Source organism: Equus caballus, chromosome 24 (genome assembly GCF_041296265.1).
Source record: "Equus caballus isolate H_3958 breed thoroughbred chromosome 24, TB-T2T, whole genome shotgun sequence".
Classification (NCBI taxonomy): Eukaryota; Metazoa; Chordata; class Mammalia; order Perissodactyla; family Equidae; genus Equus; species Equus caballus.
This window is the reverse complement of record NC_091707.1, coordinates 19,527,064-19,553,784: the sequence shown is the minus strand read 5'-3', so window position 1 is coordinate 19,553,784 and position 26,721 is coordinate 19,527,064. Positions and strand designations below refer to the sequence as shown.

At 39.1% G+C, this 26,721-nt stretch overlaps 1 protein-coding gene across 1 annotated transcript in view; it reads right to left on the bottom strand.

Annotated features, from left to right (window-relative positions):
* Positions 1-7,773: 7,773 nt before the first annotated feature.
* LOC111770287 (potassium channel subfamily K member 16-like) overlaps positions 7,774-26,721 on the bottom strand; it is a 47,483-nt gene continuing 28,535 nt past the window's right edge. Inside the window, exons 6-7 of the mRNA XM_023627820.2 lie at positions 18,737-18,944; positions 7,774-7,995 (exon numbers count right to left, since the gene is read on the bottom strand). Coding sequence (XP_023483588.1) covers positions 7,992-7,995; positions 18,737-18,944 — 212 coding nt within the window. The 3' untranslated portion in view covers positions 7,774-7,991. The remainder of the gene's footprint in view (positions 7,996-18,736; positions 18,945-26,721) is intronic.

The following is a 26,721-nucleotide window of genomic DNA, read 5'->3' as shown; positions in this document are numbered from 1 at the left end:
TCCAAAAGCAGTGGAATATACATTCTTCTCAAGTGCACAAAGCACACTCTCAAAGATAGACCATATGTTGGGAAACAAAATAAGTCTCAATAAATTTAAGATTTAAATCATATCAAACATCTTTTTCAACCACAATGATATGAAACTAGAAATCAACTACAAGAAAAAAGCTGGAAATTCACAAATAGGTGGAGACTAAACAACAGGCTACTGAACAACTGTTCAATCAATCAAGAAATCAAAGGATAAATAAGAAAATACCTGGAGACAAATGAAAATGAAAACACAACATACCAAAATCTATAGGATGCAGCAGAGGTGGTACTAAGAGGAAAGTTTATAAGAATACAGGCCTACCTCAAGAAATAAGAAAAATATCAAATAAAGTATTGAACACTACACCTAAAAGAACTAGAAAAAGAACAACAAATGAAGCCCAAAGTCAGTAGAAGGAAGGAAATAATAAAAATCAGAGCCAAAATAAATGAAATAGAGACTAAACAGACAACAGAAATCATCAATGAAACTAAGAGCTGGTTCTTCGAAAAACTAAACAAAATTGACAAATCCTTAGCTAGATTCACTAAGAAAAAAAGAGAGAAGTCTCAAATAAATAAAATCAGAAATGAAAGAGGAGAAATTACAATGGATACCACAAAAATACAAAAGATTATAAGAGAATACTATGAAAAGCTATATGCCAACAAATTGGATAGTCTAGAAGAAATAGGGAAATTCTTAGAATCATGCAACTTTCCAAAACTGAATCAAGAAGAAATAGAACAGAAGGTGAAATATAATGATGTACACCTGAAATTTACACAATGTTATAAACCAATGTGATCTCAATAAAATAATAAAAAAAGAAGAAATAGAGAATCTGAGTAGAACAATCACTAGTAAAGAGATTGAAACAGTAACCAAAAACCTCCCAAAAAGCAAAAGTCCAGGACCAGACGGCTTCTCTGGTGAATTCTACCAAACACGCAAAGAAGATTTAATACCTATCCTTCTCAAATTCTTCTAAAAATTTGAACAAGATAGGATGCTTCCTAATTCATTTTACAAGGCCAACATTACCCTGTTACCAAAACCAGACAGGGACAATACCAAAAGGAAAAATTACAGGCCAATGTCATTGATGAATGCAGATGTAAAAATCCTCAACAAAATATCAGCAAATTGAATATAACACATTAAAAGTTTCATACACCATGACCAAGTGGGTTTAAGTACCTCAACATAATAAAGGCCATATACAACAAACCCATAGCTAACATCAAATTCAGTGGTGAAAAACTGAAAGGTATCTCTGTAAGAACAGGAACAAGAAGAGGATGCCCACTCTTGCCACTCTTATCCAACATAGTATTGGAAGACCTAGCCAGAGCAATTAGGCAAGAAATCAAAAAGGGTAACCAAAATGAAAAGGAAGAAGTATAGCTGTCACTATTTGCAGATGACATGATTTTATATATAGAAAACCCTAAAGAATCCACCAAAAAACTGTTAGAAATAGTTAACAAATACAGTAAAGTGGCAGGGTACAAAATCTGCTTACAAAAACCAGCTGTGTTTCTATATACTGAAAACCACCTAGCATAAAGAGAAATAGAGAATACAATCCCATTTATAATCATGCAAGAAAAAGAATAAAATATCCAGGAATAAATTTAATCAAGGAGTTGAAAGACCTGTACACTGATACCTGTAAGACATTGTTGAAAGAAACTGAAGAAGACATAAAGAAATGGGAAGATAGTCCATGCGCATGGATTGGAAGAATTAACATAATTGAAATGTCCATGTTACCTAAAGCAATCTACAGATTCACGGCAATCCCAATCAGAATCCCAATGACATTTTTCACAGAATAGAACAAAGAATCCTAAAATGTATATGGAACAACAAAAGACTGTGACTAGCCAAAGGAATCCTGAGGAAAAAGAACAAAGCTTTAGGTATCACATTCCCTGCTTTCAAAATATACTACAAAGCTATAGTAATCAAAACAGCATGGTACTGGTAGAAAAACAGACACAAAGATCAATGGGACAGAATAGAGAGCCCAGAAATAAACTTACATCTTTGGACAGCTAATTTTCAACAAAGGAGCCAAGAACATACAACAGAGATAGGAAAGTCTCTTCAGTAAATGGTGTTGGGAAAACTGGGCAGCCACATGCAAAGGAATGAAAGGAGACCATTATCTTACACCACACACAAAAATTAACTCAAAATGGATTAAAGACTAGAATGTAAGACCTGAAACCATAAAACTTCTGGGAGAAAATATAGGCAGTATGCTCTTTGACATCAGTATTAGCAGCATCTTTTTGAATCTGTCTCCTCAGGCAAAGGAAACAAAAAGAAAAATAAACAAATAGGACCACATCAAACTAAAAGGCTTCTGCAGGGCAAAGGAAACCATCAACAAAATGAAAAGACACTCTAAAAATTGGGAGAAGATATTTGAAAATATCTGATAAAGGGTTAATACCCAAAATGTATAAAGAACTCATACAACTCAACAACAAAACAACAAACAATCTGATCAAAAAATGGGTAGAGGATATGAACAGACTTTTTTCTAAAGAAGATACAAAGATGGCCAACAGGCTCTTGAAAAGATGTTTAACATTACTAATTATTAGGGAAATGCAAATCAAAACTACAATGAGATATCACCTCACACCCATTGGAATGGCTATTATTAAAAAGACAAGAAATAACAAGTGTTGGAGAGCATGTGGAGAAAAGGGAACTCATGTACGCGACTAAATATCACACTTCCTGCATTAAAAAATTACAATGCAAAGGCAGTAAAAACAGTGTGGTATTCACATAAGGACAGACATATAGATCAATGGAGTAGAAGTATGAGTGGAGAAATAAAGCCATACATCTATGGTGAATGGATTAAAAAAAAAAAAACACCTTTTTTAGAGCAGTTTTAGGTTTACAGAAAAATTGGGCAGAGAGTACAAAGAGTTTCCAGATATCCCTCATCTTGCTGCACAGTTTTCCCTATTATTAACATCTTCATTGGTGTGGTACAATTGTTACAGCTGATGAGCCAATATTGATATTTACTATTAACTAAAGTTCATGGTTTACATTAGGGTTCACTCTTTGTGTTGTATGCTCTGTGGTGGTCAGCTGATTTTTTTTTTTTCCCTGAGGTAGATTTTCCCTGAACAGGCAAAAATTAATGTTTCATGTGTCTTTCTACTGACAGAGTTTTAATAAATTATAATGCTTAGAAACATTAATTCATTTGGAATTGCTCATTAACTATAAACATTTAGAATATTTTATACAAGTTAGTGTAGTTTCTAGCTTGGTTTCTGTATTAATCAGAGTTCTCCAGAGAAACAGAATATATAGAGAGAACCTATGTATAAATGCAGAGATAAAGAACCTATATACGTAAACAGACTTATTAGAACAGGTTGTCTCACACGATTGTGGAGGCTGAGAAGTTCCGTGATCTGCTGTCTGCAAGCTGGAGACCCAGGAATGCCAGTGGTGTAGTTCCAGCCTGAGTTTGAGGGTCTGAGAAGCTGGAGAACAAATGTCCTAGTTCAAGAGCAGTCAAACAGAGCAGATCCTGCCTTTTGCTCTATTCAGGTCTCCAACAGACTGGACGAGGCCCACCCACACTGGGGAGGGCAATCTTCTTTACCCAGGTACCCATTCAGACGTTAATCTCACTTGGAAACACCCACATAGACATACCTAGAATAATGTTTAACTAGATATCTGGGTACCTGTGTCCCAGTCAAGCTGACGTGTATAATTAACCACCACAATTTTCATCAGAAAACGACCTATTAAAAGGTCAATTCATTTCTAGAGACCCTTAACATTTCCATGATGTTGTATAGAAGCCTCTATTTGTCATATGGGAATGTACTCAGACACTTTATGAACTAAATATAATTATTATACTCATTTTACTGATGTGGAAATTGAGGGTAAATAGCTTGCCCAAGGTTATCCAACTAGTCAAAAGACAGGGTTGTGGTTCAAACTCCGGTCTATTTAACCTAGGAGATGCCACCCTTAACCACATCACTCTAACTCTCGTGTGAAGGCACACTCGAGGGGTTGTGTAGTGGAGGCAGAAAGACAATTACAAGCCTGTGACAGTGTGAATGGAGATCCTGGAACGATTTTAGGGCTTTTAGGAAGAAGAATCAGAAAGACTAGATGGTCAATAATCATATATGTATTTTTTTGGTGGGAGAGGTTGGGTGGGTATGTACAAAGGAAGGCAAGGAGTCAAGGATGACTGAGGTTTCCAGATTGGACATCTTCTACCCAAACTACCCGTGTTAGTACACTTGACTCTCACATGAGTAATAAAGATAATAGCAGATTACATTTGCCCAGGACAGGAGTCATGAAGCATGTTGAAATGAGCGTCTTTAATTGGTTCACAGAAACCATACATAGTGCAATAATGAGCAGCAGACAGACTTAGTCCTAACAGATCCTCCTTTCTCTCCCAAGCTGGTAGACAGATACTGGCTCTTGCCAGGCTGTTATCATCAACACACTGCGTTGGCGGGTTTGTAACAGAGGGAAACATACAGGGATGTGGTGTGAGAAGTACCCACTTCTTTATGATCTCTGGGCATACGGCTAAGGTCAGGAGGAGGAAGCTCATTGTGCCTACTGACATTTGCCAGTCCTACAATGAATTTTGATTAAAAAATTCATTACCTTTCTCTCTTTTGAGATGTTCATTAGTTGTTACCACCTTAATATAACAAAAATTTTTTCTCTTTCTACAAAAAGCATATCCTCATTATTGGGAGTATTAAATCACTGAGAGACACAGAAGTCAGCTAAGTCCCTTTAGCCAAGTACAAGAACCACACTCGCCAAAATGCTCTGAGAAATTTATCACTTAGCCAGCTTCCAAAAGCAAAGTATCTTCTTTTAATTTCTTGGAAATTATCTTCATCCATGCCTTTAGCTTTTGAGGTGTTTTGATTTACCAGCAAAGGCCTCCAATACCTTAGAGAAACTACTAGAAAGGGAAGCTGAGTTTGGGAAGAGTGTCCTTAAGGCAGAGATTAGCCCTTTCTTGGCTAAATGTTCCAAGTACCGTTGCGGAATCACAGAGCTGTGCTTCTGGGCATTTATAAGGGCGATGGAGACGTGGGCTCTTTCCATCTTTGGAAGCTCTTAGCTTATTAAAAACATTTTTAAAATGCCAAAATAGTTACAATACTTGAAGTATAGCATGTCTACACTTAATAAATTACTACTTTCAATGAAGAAATATAGCATAACATAATTACGCTATTTAGAAAATAATTACACTTGCAAAGTTATGTATTCGTGACACATGATGGGGTTGGACTATCATTGAATGGGACGCAAGCATAAAATTGTATGATGAAAGTCATCATCTTTCAATGCGTTCGGTAGATCCAATTTGGAGATCCACATTTGAGGCCCTTCACAAATGTGGGCCTCAAACAGATGGTATCTCCAGCCCCCATTAGGATAGGGATGGACCCAACTCACTTGACCCAAGAAAATACTTCTCAAATGGACCTTGGATGTAGTTGGCAAATGGCTATATTTTTTTCTAAGATACTTCTGCTTACTCCAGTCAATTCTCCTCCTAAGACATATTTTTTTTTGGTGCTGTATTTTGAATGTTTATGACTAGGAAGTTCTAGAACTCAGTTCCTCTTGGGAATGACCCAGAGCGCTTTGTTCTTCATAGGAATTTCTTTTGATCCCACAATACATCCTTCCTGCAGAACCTCTGCAACAGTGTCAACTGGATTCTGGGATCAAACAGTTTGGGTTCAAGTTCTGCTCTTGAACCCAAGACTAAGTGACCTTGAGAAATTACCAACCACTGTGAGGCTGCATCTCAACTGTAAAATGGGGATAGAACAGCCCCTGTTTCACAGGGAGATCTGAGGATGAAATGAGTGGCTGCAGGTGAAGGACCAGTGCCGCCTGACGTCTAGTTGGGTACCAAAACTCAGTGAATGCTAGCCGTGGTGATTGTGACTCTTTCCCCAGAATTACACTCCAATTTCCCAAGGAACAGATTTCTATGTAGAAGATACAAAAAACATTCAAAACAAACTCTCTTTTTTAAACTGCTTTTTCATATTTTTTATGTTTTACTTATTTTAAAGAGGGTTGGAGTGACTAACTGCTCTGATAGTGTAACCCTCATGTAGTACCAAACTGGGCCTCCAGATGTCAGTATGAACTCAACGGATTGAGGCAGGTTGATGTTCAAGTGAAGATCGTTGGATGCTTCTGGTTCCTGGCAAGGTCTGCCAGGTTAGGGATGAAGCTGTTTTAACTTAGAATCCACTCTAAAAACCAATCAACCAACTAACTAACCAGCAAGCCCCCATAATCTTTTTATGCTAATGGATAGCTTCTTGGGAGTAGATTATAGTTGAAGTTTAGAGAAAATAACCTTTCATTTCATAATAGTGCAAAAAGAAGGGTCAGAAAAAATGTCAGCACAAAATATCCATAGAGCACAGTGATTTTTATGGGAGAGACAAAATGCAAGTTTGTTCTGTCCCTGGCAAAAATATTGGGACCAGATTTCTAGGAATCCTAGATTTCTAGGAATCCTAGATTTTCTTTTTAATACCACACTTATCTCAGAAATACCAATTCAGTGTTTTTTTTAATTAATAGACTTTATAAAAAGAGTGCTTTTAGGTTAATGGAAAAATGGAGCAGAAAACACAGAGAATTCCCATAAACCTCTCCTCTCTCTCCTCTCCAAAGCGGTTTCCTCTATTATTAAGATCTTGTATTAGGGTGGTACCTTTGTTACAATTGATGAACCAATATTGATACATTACTATTAACTAGAGTCCTTCGTTTACATTGTTTCACTCTTTGTGTTGCACAGTTCTATGGGTTTTGACAATGCATGATATAATCCATCCACCGTTACAGTATCTGACAGAACAGTGCTCTGAAATCCCCTAACCCTAACCCTACTCATCTCTTCCTCTCTTCCCCTGAACCCCTCACAATCACTCATCTTTTCTGTCTGTTAGTTTTGCCTTTTCCAGAATGTCTTATAATTGGAATCATACAATATGTGTGTCATCCTTTCAGTCTGACTTCTTTCACTTAGCAATGTGCATTTTAGGTTCCTCTATGCCTTTTCATGGCTTGATAGCTCATTTAATTTTATTGCTGAATAATATTCCATGTGTGGATGTATTAGTTTCTTTACTCATTCACCTCTTGACATTTATGAAAAAGCTGTTATAAACATTTGTGTGCAGGTTTTTGTGTGGACATACATTTTCGACTCATTTAGGTAAAACCAAGGAGTGCAAATGCTGGATTGTGTGGTAAGACTAGGTGACCTTTGTGAGAAACTGCCAGACTGTGTTCCAAAGTGATTGTATCCTTTCGCATCCCTCCCTCAATAAATGAGAGTGCCCATTGCTTTACAGCCTCACCAGCATGCTGATGTGGTCAGTGTTTTGGATTTTAGCCATCCTAATGGGTGTGTAGTTTTATCTAATTATTGTTTTAATTTGCAGTTTCCTGATAACATTTAATGTTGACCATCTTCTCCTTATTTGCCATCTGTATATCTTTTTTGATGAGGTGTGTATTTTTTGCCCATTTTTCAATGTTGAGTTTTAGGAGTTCTCTGTATATTTTGGACACAAGTCCCATATTGGATACGGGATTTGCAAATATTTTCTCCCTGTCTGTGGCTTTCCTTTTCATTCTCTTAACATTGTCTTTGCCAGAGTAGAAGTTTTTAATTTTCAGGAAATCCAAGCTATCAAATATTTTCTTTCATAGATTATGCTTTTGGTGGTGTGTATGTAAAAACTCATCTCAAAATCCAAGGTCACCTAGATTTTCTCTGTGTTATCGTCTAGAAATTTTCTTTCAGATTTGTCTTGAAATCTCTTGCCTGCTGACGTCCTCCCCCTTCCTTTCATCATCAATCTGGTTTACCTGCAAAGAGTATTAAAAAAGATGAGATATGAACATTTTCTATGCCTATCATTATATTTTAAAAATTTTTTTAGTATATAAAAAATTTGTTAGATTTTGTATATTTATTTTTATCACAACATGGCACTGTCATGGTTGATTCTTACTTGACTTAATTTTTCACTTGTTTTTGGTTGATATGAAAACCTTCTGAAAGACACCATCTATCAAAAAGAGATTTTCCATCTCTTTCTAGCTTACGAAGTATTTTCTCAGAAATAGATACTGAATTTTAGCAGATAGCATTTGGCAGATGACCAGTTTTCAAAATGTTTGCAGAGTTTTTTTCTTCTCTAGCATATGTTCTTTGTCATCTATATTTGTCATTTTAATTCTATATTTCTTTTTTTCTCTGAATGCTGGATGAATTTTTCCTGATATTCTTCTAATTTACATTTTCGTCGGTGTCTATTTAGTATTTGTCATTTCTATTGAGTATTTAATACAGCTAGCCTTTTTATTTTTAATATTTTGAGTAACTTTTCTTTTTGCCTGATCGCATTTTCTGCTTTCAAATTAAAGAATAAGTTCAAATCATTAAACCACTTTTCTGTTTCCTCATCAATTATATTTCAGTGGTGGCCATTTATATGTCAGCTTTGTTACTTCTCTGAGCTTTATAAAATTTTAACGAGAATTTTATACAGCATACTATACACAAAAATATATAACTAAGAAAAAATGTTTACAGACAGTTTTGATATCAGTATCCAGTTCTTCCTCCCCATAGAACTGGCAATAATTCTTAATCAGTGTGCTTAAAAGAAGTTTAAGCAAGTTTTTGAACTTCTTTTCATGTGTCTCATAATTTTTCATTTTCTGTCTATGTTTATATGTGGGAGTCTTATTTATACACTGTTGGTGGTGGTATTAACACCATAAGTACTTATTCATTCATTTATTTTGCATTTTAGCTCCAGTTATGTTTCAGATGCTGTATTGTGTGTTTTTGACTTTTCCCACCCTCAGTCCCAAGCAGTGGTAGACTAACTAGCTGGCAGGGAGGCAATTAGGTAAACTCCTGCCATCGTGTAGTCAACCATCTTTAACCTTATGAGTGAGGGAAACATTTTAGGAGATGGCAGAGCAACAACCTAGGAGCCTGGAGGCTGTGTCACCCCTGATTTATTCTGTTGAGACTATCATATGAGAAATATTGTCTTTTGTCTTATTATGGAGTCATGGCTTAACTGGCTTGCACATAAAAACTTTCTTTGTATACTTTGCAAACACTTATTTCTGTAAGTTGTTCTCTGTGCTTATTAAATTTTCCAGCTCTTTCAAATCTCACCAGCTTGCATAAAATTTAAGGGAGTCCCAAAAATCTCACTAATTAAGATGCATCATATGTTAGTGAAATATTTTTAAAAATAAAAATTATGCAAAAAATCTATGATGAACAAAATGTCAAATTTTTAAATAAAGACAGGATCAGTATTTTTTCCTGCTTTTTCCTATTGCTTCAGACTTCAATATGGCTCAGAAGGGCACTGTTACTAATCCTGTCTTTATTTAAAATGTTGATACTTCTAACAATTTTGACTCTTTTTATTGAGTTTTTTGGCTCATGACCCCTTAAATTTTGTACCCGAGGCGATGAATGAGAGCCTCATCTGTATCATCCTAGTCCTGGCCCTCGTCTTTTACTACATATGTACAACCCACGGATTCACAGAATCATGTCCTCTAACTTGACCAGAATCAGGTTTTCCCAGGCGTTTCCACCTCACCAAGATCCCCTTTCTTTGACTTTAAGATGATATCTATTCAGGTAAACCCAATTGATGAGGAAAAGGGGAGAAGGCCATCAGCAGACAACAAATTTCTAGAAGACAGAAAGTAAATAGAGGAGTGATGCCTGGTGGAGCAGCAAGAAGAAGCCAGAGCCTAGTACACAAAGAAAATCATGGCCTCAGCCCCAAAGAGTCTCAAGGCTTGGAAACTGCGGGGTGAGAGTGGCATGTGGAGCTAAAAACACAGGCATTTATCCAAAGAATATGATATCAACCATTCAAAAAGATTTATGCACTCCTCTGTTCATCACAGCATTATTCACAATAGCCAAGACGTGAAAGTAACCCAAGTATCCATCAACAGATGGATGGATAAAGATGATGAGGTTTATATATACAATGGAATACTACTCAGCCATAAAAAGACAAAATTGTGCGATTTGTGAAAACATGAATGGACCTTGAGGGTATCAGGCTAAGCAAAATAAGTCAGACAGAGAAAGACAAATAGCTTATGGTTTCATATGTGGAAGATAAACAAACACATAGATAAGGAGAACACATTAGTGTTTACCAGAGGAAAAGGGAGTGAGTGAGAAGGGGAAAGGGGGAAACAGGCACATGTGTATGGTGATGGATAAAAACTAGACTATTGGTGGTGAACGTGATGCAATCTATTCAGAAACTGAAATATGACAGTGTACACCTCAAATTTATACAACTTTAAAAGCTAATATGACCTCAATAAATTTTTTTTTAAAAGTCTGTGTGAGGAACTGTTAATACTCCAATGCTTTCTCCAATCCAACACTTCATAGTCACTGTATTTCGCAAACCCCAAACTGGAGGATATTTCTCTAAAGAAATTCAGTGCCCCACAAGCCAAGACTTCTACATTCGGGCATTTAGAGACCTCCCGGCATAATCGATAGATCCCCTTCTGGCCATCTAAAAGCAACACCCACCAGTTGCTATGGTTTTATCCATGTGCATTCTCAAAGACTACAGCACTATTGAAGTTAGTCCCCAAAATGAGAGACCAAAATAAGCAAGCAGGAAACAAAGGGGCCCAAAGGAAATCAAGAGGGAGCAGGGGACAGAAGAGACCCCGATGAGTCTCCGCAGAGGTGAAACGAGAACTGGATGACAGGAAAACAAGGAATTGGCACTTTTTTTTTCAAAGTCTTTGGACATGAAAACGATTACATCCAAACCCAAAAAAATCAACAGAGCGTTGGAAGATAAAGCCAAGAAAATATTCCATAAAGTAGAGCAAAAAGACAGTGGTTGACATTTTTTGAGAGAAAATATGAGGTCTAGGGCATCTATCCAGGAAGCCTATCATCCCAGGAATGGGAACTCCAACGTGAAAAAATAGTATTGCAGAGTTTCCCAGAGAGGAACGCAACCTCTTCCCCTTGAAAGGGCCACCAGGGCCTGACACAGTGGATAAATGAAAGTCCCACACATTGGATCATTACTGTGACACTTCAGGAAAAAAAAAATAAAGAAAATCTGAAGAATGGAGACAGAGAGAGAGGATTAAAGAAGAATCAAACAATGGGAAGCCCACGGACACGTGATTTCTGACCGCCACCTGGGTGCCAGAAGGATGTGGAACACATCATCACAGCCATGAGGAAAAAACATCTTCAAACTCAACCCCAGGATTCAAGAACTCATCCCCTCTGGCTGCCCAGTGAGAGCACAGATCCCTGAGCAGATCTGAGGGTATTTATGACTCAGAAGTAGTGCCTTTGACGGCGTAAGGAGAGGATGACCAACAAGCAGTGCCAAATCCACCATTCTAAGCTTGGCGAGTTTGCAGGGCACTGTTCCTTCCTACATTAACAGGATGGGCAGCAAGGGAGAATCACTCAAGGGTGACATGAGTGACCACTTTGTAAGTGCTCACTTTTAAGGCCTGTCCTTCAGACACACATTTCTTTTCAGAGATTACATCTACCATTTAGGCCGCTGTCCTTAGGAGAACAAAGGAGACCTCTCGAAGTGTTGACCTTGTGGACTAACCGGCTAGAATTTCACAGGGCATGGGAAAATAAAAGCTCAGATTTACACATGAGTCACTTAACTGGGAATTCTTTTAGTAAAATAAAATGATAACAGAATTTAAAACATGAAAGTAGCAAGCACAAAACATACATCTACCCAAACACACTGCTTGGGAAAGAATTGCGGATTGGTTTTGCATACCTTCTGGTGCCAGGAAGAAAAGGAAGCTGGAAGAGTGTCTGAAGGTGAGTTTCTGTCTGAAGGTTTACGGTATGCCTGGAGGCCCCATCTTCATTGTAGGTCCCCAGAGCCCTTGCAGTGAAAGGCTGCCCTGGGCAAACCATGAGACACAAAGTCTGCGAAGCTTCGGTAACTGACACGCTCCCGGGAACCACCTGCTCCTGTGGTGGAGGGGCAGGGGGACAAGACCCAGCATCTGTACTTCAGGGTTTTTTTATTGCTTACTAACATAGTCTTGACCTCTTATGCCCTTCATACTTTCTTTCTATTTATCTTCTGGTTTTAATTATTTTATTCCTCCTAGTATATTTACTCTTAACTTTATTACACCATTTTATGTGGTTTTTATTACATTTACCTGGATGTTTGAGTTGAAGTATGTTCTTAGCTAATTTAGTCTGTAGTTTTATAACCTGTATGTCTTTTTGCCACTTGAAAGTACAAAATAACATCTTTTCTGCCCATGTTCTGATCAAACTGTCGAGGGCCCTGTCTCAGTAGTGGTTTAAATGGCTCCCTTTCCTCCCTGGGGTGGCTCTTCTGCAGATAAACCCTGAAGTCTTTGGGAAGCATTTCCTGTCCAAAGGGCTAATCTTGGTTCTTCCTGTTTTACCCCTGGAAATGTAACCAAGCAGGAGCTCGTTCTGCTCACTGCAATCCTGAAGCCGATCAATTGCAAAATGCATCAGTGGTTGAGAAAGGGATTTATTCTATTAGCCAGCAAATTGGAAGACGGTGGACTCATGTCCCAAAGACCATGTTAAATAAGCACAAACTTTAAGCAGTTATATAGCCACTAGCAGGCTATAAACGTGGGGCTAAGGAACATTGACCATCTGGCATGAGCGACTGGAGATGACACACTAGGTTTTTCAATTGTCATCGACAATGGATGCCAGCATAGATGTTCTTCTCTGATGTCATCATATTCCTAAGAAACTCAAAAGAACAAAGTTATCACTTATCACCGCATGGAAGTACATGCATCAGCCAGGATTATTTCCTGGAGGGTAGCTATTTATCTCTTAGAGTGCAAGGTAAAACATATACAGTGTGGGTGAGTTACTCAGAGGTCATTCTGAGTTACAATATAACTTCCCTCAGGTCAACCTTGTCCTAGGCTGGTATCAGAACTAGAACTCAGACATTTCCCTTAAGGCCATAGGACATCACACCCCCCACTAGAAGCTGGTTCTTTGAAATTATACCAAAGCTACTTTCAGGGAAGCCAAGCTGACTTTTCTGGCCACAGCAGAAGCACTTGTCCCCAGTTGTGTCCAAAGGGACACCACCATTGAGCTCCTGCTCTGTTCACTGCCACAGGCCCCTGTGGGGATTCCTGCCTGAGCTGCAGTGGATCTTCAAGGCTTGATGGCGAATGAACCTCAGGCCCTTGACCTCTACACCCTCAGGACTGTGAGGTGATTTGGGGTGAACCTGGCCTGGGCTCTAATACCACGGCATTTTGGGTTCACTTATCCAGATTATTTCTCAGGAAGATGACATCAGGACAAGATCTCTGACTGTTGCATGTGATGGAAAAAGATAAAGAAGCGAGCAGTCTGGGTGACATTTGGTCATGTCCACCATGAAGAACTCTGTAATTATACTGTAAAGAGCCCTGAACCTCAATTAAAAGTAGAATAGCCTCATTTACTCAATCGTGAGAAAGAGTATATGGTTCATTGAGAAAAAATCCCGACTAATGAAAAACTGCAATTAAATATTCATTGGGACGGGAATATCCCAAACATTTTTGTTTCACAAAATCAGAGGGATCCATTTTAGGACAATCCACTGACTAAACCTGGACAGAGAACCATAAGATTGCAATTCACCAAAGGGATTAAAGCAAAGTGGAAAGTCCCTGAGGCCAAACAGAGCACGTTTTGGGGTAGCTGTAGGCTCAGAGGCTTTGGGCGTGGGGACACTGAACGCACAGCTCAACAGGACCAGGAAAGAGGAATGGTCGCCCAGCAATTACTTAAAGGCTGCTAGTTAATTTTTCCCCCTTTCCCAATATGGTTCCCTTGACCCTGTTGCTTCTAAAAATGTCTGGCACTACTCACAGATGCAGGTATAACGTCATTTCCTGTAAGACCACTTCCTCTTTAGGAAACAAGGCAAATTCCAGCTAAATGGGATCACCAGGACAAGACTTTGGCTTCCATGGCAGGAGAGGCCATATAGAGACACTAACTGCAGATGTAAACTATTACTAACATCCAGATCACGTGCTCAGTATCAATGGTGAAACCTGGGCCATATGGGATTATATTCAGCAACAAAGTGATCAAAATCATTATGTATATACAGCAATGAGAGAAGTAATATTTGTCATGTACAATGCCTAACCTAGCTTCTAGGTGAAGAATATGTACCCATTGTCAGAAAGATTTCTAGAGAACTTTTATCAACGTAAGAGTGTAAATAAACTGTTTCCATTAAGAAGGCAAATTTCTTAGGGAAGATTCATAGGTACTTGAGTGAAGGAAGTCTCAAAGAAATTCCTTTTATTCTCCTCGAGTCTAGAATAAGATACTTGCTTGACAAGTATGGATTGTTCAGGCAAATGAGCTTGACGCCTGGAATCTTATGTGAGAAGAACCATGTAGCAGTACGAGAGACCACCTGAAGACTCAAGCCTAGCACTTAACAACTTGTTAATAACACAGATCTAACTCTCTCTGCGAGGTCAAACATTAAAATTTTTGAGAGCTGTGATAAACTGGAACAGGACAATTTTCATCTAAGTCCTAGTCTATTCTGTTGTGTGGGGCTGTCATGTGCTTTATAGGAGATTTAGCAGCATCCCTGGCAGCTTCCCATTAAATGCCAGTAGCACCCCCAGTTGTGATGACCAAAAATGTCTACAGACATTGCCAAACATGCCCTGGGCTGCAAAATCACCCCCTGAATTGAGAACCACTGGTTAACGAATAGGCTTTAGTGGGAGGATTTAGCTCAAGAGAAGACACAGGTCCTTCAGTCTTTGTGTCTTCCCAAAAGACGAGTGCTGACGCTGGGCACTGCTCAGCGGTCCTAGGTCTGTGAATAGTTATAGGTCTGAGGACTCCAACCCACGACTGGTCTCCATTCTGAGAGGCTGAATATACAAACAGACAATGGCCAGACCACATGTGACAATAAAACTGTAACCCACAACCTTGGCAGCACCAGTCCAGGAAGCCAAACCACAACCTCTGCAGCCATCTGCCCAGAGCGGTCAGGCCCTGGGCAATGACTGCCAGCTTCCCTAAGTTTTGCCCCTGCTTGCAACTCAGGACCCCTCAGAGTAAACAAACATGTTCCCCCAAGGCAATCACAAGAGATGCACTGTTTCTAATTAGCCAGCCTCTGGCTTCCCATGACGACATCTCCAATCAGAGCACAGCTGAAGCCTTCCCTTTTTTTCACTATAAAGCTTTTCCATTTCACTTCTCTGCCTTTGAGTCTCTGCCAAATGCAAGTAATGGTGGGCGACTCCCTTGTTATAGAAAGCTCCAAATAAACAAGCCTTTTTCTTCTCAGTTGAGTGGTCTTCATTTATTTCCACAATTCTTATTGGTCAGGCAAGAGATTGTCTTTATCAGTAGAAAGAAGCAAGGGTGTTTAGGTGCCAGGCATTCTGGCTTCAGATGTGACCTTTAGGGAATTGTCTGGGAAAGACAGCTGCCAGACACCTGGAGCTGTGGGGCTTGTGGAAAGTTGCATCCCCTCCTGGGGGCGGGGTGAGGGATGGGGGATGGGGAGCTCTGGCAGAAGGGGAGATGCCCTAGTCCCTACCATCTTACCATCCATGCTACCTGGAATCATTCCCAGGGTCACCATTAGACAAATCTGCTCATTGCAGTGTAGTGGCACTCTCGTCGCGATGAGGGAGGCAGGCAGAATAGGGCTTTATTCAATATTTCTGAACCCAGAAGATAGAGAGAAGTTACTTCTTGCCTCTGTTCCCCTGAATCTTACCTGTAAATACGTCTCAAAGCAAGAAAGAACATTGAGGGCAAGCCCAGTGGCGCAGTGGTTACTTCAGCAGCCCAGGGTTCGCCAGTTCGGATCCTGGGTGTTGACCTATGCACTACTTGTCAAGCCATGCTGTGGCAGGCGTCCCACATATAAAGTAGAGGAAGATGGGCACAGATGTTAGCTCAGGGCCAGTCTTCCTCAGCAAAAAGAGGAGGATTGGTGGGGGATGTTAGCTCAGGGCTAATCTTCCTCAAAAAAACAAAAGGAGAAGGCCACAGTGTTCTTCCTTGCCCCCTCCCCAATCCTGGGCATCTGCTTGGACAAACAGGTCTCTCACTGGCATTCTGGTCAGATTTGACCCATGTGTTTCAGTCCGTTCCAGCTGCTATAACAAAATGCCACAGTCTGGGTAGCTTACAAACAACAGAGATTGACTTCTCACAGTTCTAGAGGCTGGAAGTCCAAGACCTCAGAGCCAGCATGGCCGGGTGCCAGTTGCTTTTCCAGGCTCATGGTGGCGCCTTCTCGCTGTGCGCTCACACGGCGGAAGGAACTAGGGATCTCCGTGGGGTCTCCTTCACAAGAGCTCTAATCACCTCCCAAAGGTCCCACCTACTAACACTGTCACCTTTGGAGGTTAGGATTTCAGCATATGAATTTGGGGGGGACACAAATGTTCAGACCATAGCACCATGATTACAGAAGTCAGCAGCGAGGGTGACACTTAAGTAAGGCCAACAGCCATGGTTGTGTGTCTGCATGATGCCCAGTGGAAGAGCAGGCACAGCGCAGGGAACCCAAACACCCTCCTGGGCTCCGGAGTGCTGTAGTATTAGAGCCCAGGCCAGATTCACTCTGAATCACCTCACCGTCCTGAGGGTGTAGAGGTGAAGGGCCTGAGGTTCATCCACCATCAAGCCTTGAAGATCCACTGCAGCTCGGGCAGGAATCCCCACAGGGGTCTGTGGCAGTGAACAGAGCAGAAAGCCACCCCGAAGACACTGGACAAGAGGTCCTCGGGAGAAGGGAATTCAATCCTTGTTAGAGACTGGGACTGTGCATCCGGTCCCTGTGGCCCAGAGTCTCCAAGTCCTCTAACTCCAAAACTGAGAACGACTGGAAACTTCATTTCAAAATTGCTTGAAGAAGCCCCCACAGTCTTCTGTGCTGCCCATGAGGCTGGTTCAGTACAGGTCTCAGAAGGCCCCGGGTTCTTCCAGCCCAGAGGAAAACTAAGACGAATTCAGGCCACCTCTGCTGCCCCAAGGAACCCCTGATGCTTAAAGAGGCAGGGCGCACCCCACAAACTCTGTGCATTTTTGACCTACGATATTTTCAACTCACTATGGGTTTATCGGGATCTAACCCCATCATGAGTGGAAGAAAATCTGTATAAAAATTGGTTTTGTTTCTCTGGAAAACCCAGGCTAATACAGAGTTAAATCCCACGTCATGAACAAGGGTCCCTAAACAACGATTCTTGCATGACCAGTTTTACATTCTGTACACTTTGATCAAGTACCCTCCATACTCAACCCCAATCAATCAAACAAACCCCAATTCAATTCATTGGCACCAGCCAATGACTTCTTCCAGCTCTTTGTTGCACAATATCTTTTCTCCCATATCAGGCCCAACATGGCCCCTGGAAGCTGATTCAGGGGTTTAACTCTAGTTATGGGCCTGGCAGCCAGGAGAGGAGGGAGGGCCTGCTTCTGAGGAGAGCCTCTGCTGCTCGTGGGGAAGAGGCTTTGCAGCACTTTCCAGCACGGCACAAGCACGCGCTCTTGCCAGGGAGAGATGAGCCATCGCTACAGCCCAGGGGATCCACCGGTGAAGGATGCAGAGTCAATATCCTGAGAAGTATCCATCCAGATTTCCCCACCCCTGTTTCAGGATGCCCACTAGGGCCCTGGTTTTCGCGTTATAGACGTGCCCTGACTGAACATTCAAAGGTCTCTAGAGCACTGTGACTCTAAGAACGAGGTTTCCAGCCTGTTGTTCAGCTATGACCGTCCACTGTGGGAGATAAGGGTCTTTTTCTAAGTACAGAGGGGCCCTCTGGCTCTGACATTTATCTATTAACTACAGACACGCACATATCCACATCTATGTCTATATCTATACCTATATAGAAAGAATTCATACCTTGGGTTTTAAAAAAGGTCACATCGGGAAATATTTCATAATGTCAAAGGCTAAATTTCCTCATTGTCCAAAAAAGATATTGCTATAAGGTACAAATCATACCTTATGAAATAAACAAATCTCTCAAGCCATACTTTTGGGTTAAAATGCTTTTTGTTTGATAGGGCTAAAAAAATGCATAAAACTTCAAGAAACACTGGATTGATAATTAGAAATTATGTGTACAAGAACCCAATAAAAATAGCTCCATAGTTTTGTACATGCGTATTTCTACTTTAATTGAAATGCACGGTGGAAAAAAATGAGAACACAGCTTTCAGAATAGCTACTATTGTACACAAATGCAGTGTTAATCTACACATGGGGCAAGGCTGATGTGGGGAAAATTAACAAGTAAAGTTGAGATTTGCATTATATTTTAAAATTATTTTTCTTAATGACAATACAAAATTAAATCAATAAATTTCACTGAGGAAATGTAACTCACATAAGAAGTTTATGGAGAGACATCTGGGTGTTTTTCTGTTTTTCCTTCCTGTTCTGACACCTTTGAAAGGGCTCTGTGGAAACCCTCTGCTGTCTGGATCGAGGAAACCTACCGACCGTGTGGATCTCCAGCGCCTGACTTCATGCTTTCTGCTTCAACTTCTATTTCAGATATGTTCTTATTTAGCTTTGATTCCATTTCTTGAAAAACGTTGGTTATCAAATGAAATACAAGAGCAATCCAGGCAAGACCATGGAGATTCCAAATTAATAATAAGATTGAGTAAGCGATGTTCTGACTCTCTTTCATTGGGTTTGAAACTAAAGACAGGAAGCAAATAACATGCAAATAATCAGATGGTGACTTTTCCCCATAACGTTTTCTTTCCATTCATCGATACCTAGAAAAATGCCTCCTTTTAGAGTCTGATGTTGAAAACAAATTAGAAATTAAAATAATCTCTACTTTCAAGGAAAAAATATAATTTAAATTCCAAATATTCAGATTCTTTTCATTTTTTAGATCACATCTGGAGGTTGAAAAATTCTCTTCTTCTTTGAAAATTATCCTTTTGAATATCACAATAAATACAATACTTCGCAATGAGGTAATTTATTTATCATCACTACTGCTAGGAAACCTTTAAAATGGGGGAAGAAAAAATATATAACACAAAACCATTTAAAACGGGATTCAGATTTTGTTGACAAAAATACAGTACTTTTCATTGTGCCACTTGTCTGTATTTCTGAGTTTAAAATTCTATAAATTCATTGCCTTTGTCATTAAAAATCTTGCGAGAACTTTTTGAAGAAGGGAAAGACAATCACTCATAATTCATTCATCCAAATATGGCAAACTATAACTTTCACATTCCCTTCAGGTCTTGTCATTTATTTTTTATGATTGCAATCTACACATATGAGGAGGGGTAGCTGAAAGAGCAGGAACTTCGAAGTCAAAGAGAAGTAAACAGAGACAACACAGTGAACACATTGCGATTTATCACAAGAACACAATTTAACTGTGCTTATTAGAGTATGAGATAACAGGAAATATTTTAAATTATCAGACATTAAATTATTCCATATTCATCTATAATTTCATAAATTAACCAGCAAAGATTTACGAAGCATAATTATCAGAGAATAAATTGAAGGCATCTAATTGGAAGGCCACATGCACTTTTGTTTAAAGTGATATTCGGTTAACTGCTGTCTGACGCACCTTCTTCCAAACACCACCTCCCTAAAAGCATGTGCTTGTGCACTGGCACATGCACACATACACACACAAACACACACACGCACAGATCAATAAAAGCAAAATATACCTAAGACTGTGAGTCCAATCTATTGCCATAATCTGAGTGTCTATGTTACTAACGAAAAAGCAAACGTAAGGAACTTCTGTATTATTATGTAGAAAGACAGAAGAGATTGTCATACCTACAGTCACCAAGAGAAGAAAATGATAGGATACAAAATCATAGTTTTATTTTTAAAAAGTCAGAGAGCAGAGGACATGAAAAAGAATCCTAAATGAATGAAATTTTAGAAAGTGAGCAGCCCTTCCTGGCAGAGAAGATACTCATGGCTACCTGCTTCCCTGTAGAGTGAGACCCACGGTGGGCATCCCAGGTGCAGCAGAGACTGTCCACTGAAGCCTGGAGGCAGGGCAGGAGGGCTGAGGAATCTGCCTGAAGAGCATCTGGCCTTCAAAGGGGGGAAGTAGGGGACTGGAGAGTAAAGAGAACACTCCAGGAACCCAAATAGCTGTGGCCGGGCTGTAAGCTGAAAAAAGAACACCCCATGATGGTGTAGCGGCTCACCGGTACTCAGCTCTCAAGACTGCTGAAGGGTTTGTCTTCGTTCAACCCTCAAAATACTCCAAGCCAGTGATGAACTGAATCCAACTGAAGCTGCAACAAAGCTCAGATCCTCAACATCTAAAGATTCAATAACCATCACATCCGCACACCGCCTGAGCATACTAGAAGCCGGGAAGAAGAAGGAGCGTGCCTTTTTCTGAAGGTAAACATTGCAGTCTCCACTGCTGTTTTACACACAGGGTGGCATAAAATAAAAACCTAAGGAAAGAAGAAGTAAAATGTGGCACATGCTCAAAAGAAAATGCAGTCAATAGTCTTAGAGATGGACAAAGTATTAGAATTATCAAATAGACATTTAAAATAAACTATGACAAATATGATAAAGGATATAGTGAAAACAGTGGATAACATTAGGAACAGTTGGAGGGGATTTCAGCAAAGAGATGGAAACTAATGGAGAGCAAACGGAAATGCTAGAAATGAAAATACAGAATTGGAAGTGAAGAAATGATGTAAGGGGCTCAGCTTGGCCAGAGCAGAGGAAATCATCAATAAAACCGAAGATAGTCCAATAGAAATTATCCGTAATTAAATACAAAAAGAAAAAAGAGTTTAATAAGAAAGAATAGGATTTCCGGGATCTCCAGGTGAAAATCTTTGGGACCTTGGACTATGCAAGGAGTTCTCAGATATGATATGAAAAGAGTTATCCATCAAGAGGAAATGATAAGTTGTATCTGATCAAAATTAAAGCTTTTGCTCTGCAAAAGAGATTGACGAGAGAACTAAATGGCAAGTTATAGACTGGAAGAAAATATTTTCAAATCATATATCTTACAAAGGACTTGCACCCAGAATATATAAAGAGTTCTTAAAACTCATCAAGAAAACAAATAAAAGCACTGAACAACATTTCAAAAGGAAAAGATGCAGATTTCAAATAAACACATAAAAAGACAGTCAACATCATAGCCACTAAGGAAATACAAACTAAAACTACTAACAGATACTTTACTAATCTATTAAAATGCTAAAGTAAAAAATATGGCACAATACCAAGGTTGCACAATGACTGGAATTCTCCTACATTGCTAATCGGAATGCAAGTGTTACAGCCACTTGGAAAACAGTTGGAAAACAGTCATTTATCACATGACTCAACAATTTCACTCCTGGCTATTTATTCAAGATAAATGGAAACTTATGTTTGTTATAAAAACCTATATGTAAGTGTTTATTTAATGTAAAATGTTTATATAATGTAAAAGTGTTATTCATAATTGTCTCAAACTGGAAACAACCCAAATATCTCTCATCTGGGGATTGAATAAACAAATGGTACATACTCTACCATGGAAACTACTCAGCAATAAAAAAGAATGAATTATTGATACATGGAACAATAAGGATGAATCTCGAATGCATTATACTAAGTAAAGAAACCAAACTAAAAATTCAACATACTATATGATTCCATTTAAATGACATTCTGAGAACAAATAAGTAGTTGCCAGGGGTTAATGGGAGGATGGGCCGTTTGATTATAAAAGGTTACCACAAGGAAATTTGGACATCTGTGTGTGTGTGTAGGGGGGTGATGGAACCATTCTGTATCTTTTTTGTAGTAATGGTTACACAACTCCATACATTTTCAAAATTCATTGAGTTGTACATAAAAAAGTGAATTTTACTGTCTGTAAATTTAAAAAAGAAGAAATACCTAAAAATAAGCAAAATATTTGAAAAAGAATTCATGTAAGGAGATATGTGAATGGCCAATAAGCACATTAAAATGCGCTCAACCTTATTAGTTATCAGGGAAATGCACATCAACCCCACAATTTTATGGCCACTGTAACAGTCAAATTTAAAACAATAATATCAAACGTTAGTAAGTCTGTAGAACAATGGGAACTCTCATAAATTGCTGACGAAAGAATAAAATGGCTAAACTCCTTTGGAGAACATTTTAAGCTTTATTTTATAAAGCTAATATATATCAACCTATGATCCAATAATTCCACTCTTGCCTAATTACTCAAGAGAAATGAAAATATAGATTCACAAAAACTTGTATGAAAATGTTCATAGTGGCCTTATTTATAAAAGCCAAAAATTGGAGATGACTCACCTGTCCATCAAGAGGAGAAACAATTGTGGTATCATCACTCAACGTACTACTACACAGCAATAGAAAAACCATGAACCACGGAAGCAATAACACGAATGAATCTCAAAAAGATGTCAAGTAACTGCAGACAAACACAAAAGAACACGTGTTCTCTGCTTCTGTTCCTTTGTAGTCCAAAACACACAAAATAGCAATGCTGCTAGAAATCAGAAAGTGGTTGCCTCTTTGAATGGGAGGGAACTGTTGCATAAATGAGCCAAAGATGGCGTCTGCGTACCGGCCCTGTGCTGCTGATTTCCTCACAGAAGGCTGGGCCACTGGCTCAAAAGCCCACCAGCACCAAACTCAAAGTATTCCGTATCTAATTGTTTTATAAATAGCCCAAATAAGTAGATTTTTAGCCGTTTGGACGTGCCAGCTTTGCACACCCCGCAAAGCTGCTCCTCACCTCTGGAAGCCATAGATGAGGTAAGCCCTGGGGCTCTCAAAGCCTCCGCATGCCTGCTGCTCTCTGGAGCTCTCTGACCTGGAGACCTCTGACTCTCCTCTGCCTCAGAAGGTCCCTTGCCCTCCTCTCCTCCTGGGTGGAGGCCCCCATGCTGTAGTCTCTGGATGGTCTCATGCTGTGAGGGATTTACCCCCCATGGAAACTCATCAAAGCATACCCCAAATAAAATTCATGCATGCTCCTGCCACCTCACCGTCATATTCTCTTGCTTGATCAGCTCTCGAATCTCCTGACCTCACTACAGGAATGGATTGTATAGGATCACAAGGGTACTTTTGAGGGATGGGATGGAATAAAGTGTAACTTCATTGTTGGCATTTCTCAGCATTATCCCTCTTTCTTTCCCTCTTGTCCCACAGATGGGCAAATCTATAAGAAATCCCGCATACTCCCTTCCTTGATGGTGGGAAACGCAACCATGCAAGCCTTGGTCCAGGCATGGAGCTCTCATCCTTTCCCAGCTCCCCAGTCCACAGTAAAAGCCAAATCCAGTCACTCTTTCTTGCTCTCTCAAGAAATTTTCAGACCTGCTCAAAAGTCATCCTGCTCTGCTCAGAAAGCCTCATTATGCAAATAACAAATCTCTTTACACCACTACTACACACTACTCTACATACCGCACTACACCACTACTGCCCACCTACACTCTTGGGGGGGTGGTGTATGTGGCATCATCTCAACATCCAAACCAATTTTGGTTGCAAGGTCTATCCTGCCTCTGAAGAGTGATCACAACGTGGAAATATTCTACGTCCTGTTGTCCACATGGCTCACTGAGGCATACAATAACCAAATCTCATAGAACTGAACAATTATAATCTGTGTATTTCACTATAGGTAAATTATACCCCAATTTTAAAAGGAAGAATATTTAAAGAAACTTCTATTTATGATATTCACAGCTATGGATATTTGGACCAACTTTCCTTGCTGAAAACTAATAGAAATGTTTGATTCATGTTAAAAGCATCAGAAAACACAAAAATTTGGGACTCTACTAGACAACATTATAAGCACCAGAGGACCTAAGCCATTTTTCCTTAAGTGTATTTCGCTATTCTAAAACACTAGGGCATTGATTTTGGCAGCCTCCTGTGGTGTGGTGAAAGCAACTTAAATCAATTTCCAACAGAAACACTCTTTATACTAAGTTGGGATCCCAACAGGCCATATCTTTAGGGTGTATTTGAATCAGAGATAATCTCATCAGGCATGCAAAGTAGCAGGAACATATCCCTCTCCAGAAGAAAAATCAATCAATAGAAGTAGACTCTGAAATGATTGAGAATATCAAATTACCCAATAAGGACTTTAAATCAGCTGTAAATGAAATTTGAAATTTTATTTAAAATAGCAGGCATTTCAATTTTTGGAGAGTTTTTAATGACTTAGGGAAAGCCTGAGGATATAAAGCTACATAAAAGGATACAGAATTACATATGCTAATTATGTCAAGCAGGTAAAGATTTTAAAAAATGCATGGAATTCAGGTAACATGTTAACAGGAGCTACTACAATTACATTTTGATTTTTTTCATGCTTATTTACATCAAGCTATGCTTTCTAAAATTTCTTCAATGAGCACTGGAAACTTCTATGTCTTTGAAAATGTTTTTATTTGTCATTCTTTTTACTGATAAGAGAATGTGATTTAAAAAAAGATGAGTACTAAGTTTCATAGTATAAGATGAAAAGTTTTATTGTAAAATTAGGAGCAAATTTCTACAGGAATGCCAAGAAAGCACCCACTATCTTTACTCTGAGAATCCAGAAAAATGTAACAGAAACTCTTCTGAGTGATATTTAAAAAACGCTTTTAGATTTTTAGGCCTATATCCTCAAAATATGTTTATTTATTCAAAATTAGGTATATACTAAATATTCATGATTTAATTTTTAGTGCTATTTAGATTAAAAATAGATATAATAGGGGCACTTTCATTTCTGGGTAGGATGGAGTACCATTGTGATGGAACAATGCTCCAGTTGAGAACAACTAGAAAGCTCAGATAAATTAAAAACAATATAAAACAAAATCATATGTTTAAAGGCACTACAGCTGCTAAAGTAATGAAGACTGCAAGGATTAAGATTCCAGGTAGAAGAGATAGGCAGAGACTCTGCAGCTGCTTTTTCCCTTGGGTCTTTTGCTGATTCTTGGCATAGGCAAGAGGCTATGGGTCTGGGCTTTGTCTAAGTGGAAGGATACTGCTGAGCACCGGAGAAATTGGCAAAGCTTTTGGTAGTCCTACATGGTTGGATTGACAAAATTGGAGATCTGAGGGTTTCAAACCCATGGCTTGTTTCACCCTGGAATACATTGCCAAATTCTGAAGTTGCATGAGGTGGCAGGCAAAAAAGGTAAGCCAAAAACCTTTAAGAGGTTTTGGAACAGAGCAGAGTTTTCAGTAGATTGGAGTACAAAGAAACAAAGAACTGACTTCAAGACCAGCTTAAGGAATGGCTTTGTGAACACATCAGGCTTTCATTTGAAGGTCTTGAAGAACCAAGATTTAGAAACAGAAAGAAACCAAAGGGAGACTAAGCCTTACCAAACCTGCAATCCAGTCTCGAATAAGATCATTCCCTGACTGAATTAAGGTGTTTAATTCTACTCCTCGCTCCCTCCTACCTCTATATGCCTAGCATAGGAAAAAGTAAAACCTCTCTGGAGGAAACTAATATTACCTGGAGCATCTATAATTTTTAAAATGTACAGTGTCTGGCATCCAAATAAAAATTATCAAGCATTAAAGAGACAGAACCATACAGCCAAAAATAAGAAAAAAAAGACTATAAAATAGACCCACAGATGTTCCAGATATTGTAAGTAGTAGATAAGAACTTTAAAATAGCTATGATTATCATGTTTTTAAAATATAAGATAATATGGAAAAACAGATGAGGATTTCATCAGAGAATTGGAATCTACCAAAAAAGGGGGAGATTAAATGGGGATTTTAGAACTAAAAAAATATGATATTGAAATTAAGAACTCATTAAATGTATTTAAAAGCACTTTACATATAGCAGAAGTTAGAATTAGTAAACTAGAAGACAGCTTAAGAGAACATATCCTAAGTTAAGTCAGAGAAAAAAATGGAAACTACAGAAAGCACATTAGAACATGTGAAACCCTGTGAGCTGGCCTTGCATTTGTGTAATTGGACTCTCAGAAGCAGGAGAGAGAACAAGGGACAATCAACATTTGAACAGCTAGTAGCTGAGAACTTTTCAAAACAAATGAAAAATTTCACTTCCTCATTTCAATAATCTCTGTGACCTAAGATTCCTAAGCAGAATAAATACAAAGTAAACCACACTGAAGTAGATAACAGTTAAATTGGGGAGAACCAAAGACAAAGACAAAAGCTTAGAAGCAGGTCACGGTGGGTGTGAGGGAAAGGCTCCTCACCCAAAGGAGCAGCATAAGACTAACAGCTGACTTACCATCAGAAATGATGGAGCCAGAGACAATGGAATGCAGCTTTAAAGTACTGAAAGAAAATAACTGCACATTTAGAAATCTATACCCAAAATGCTGTAGGGGCCATTTTAATCTTGGTTCACAGATGTTTATGGAAACATTTAATGTCTGTATGGCTCTATCCCCCTCCTTTCCTATCT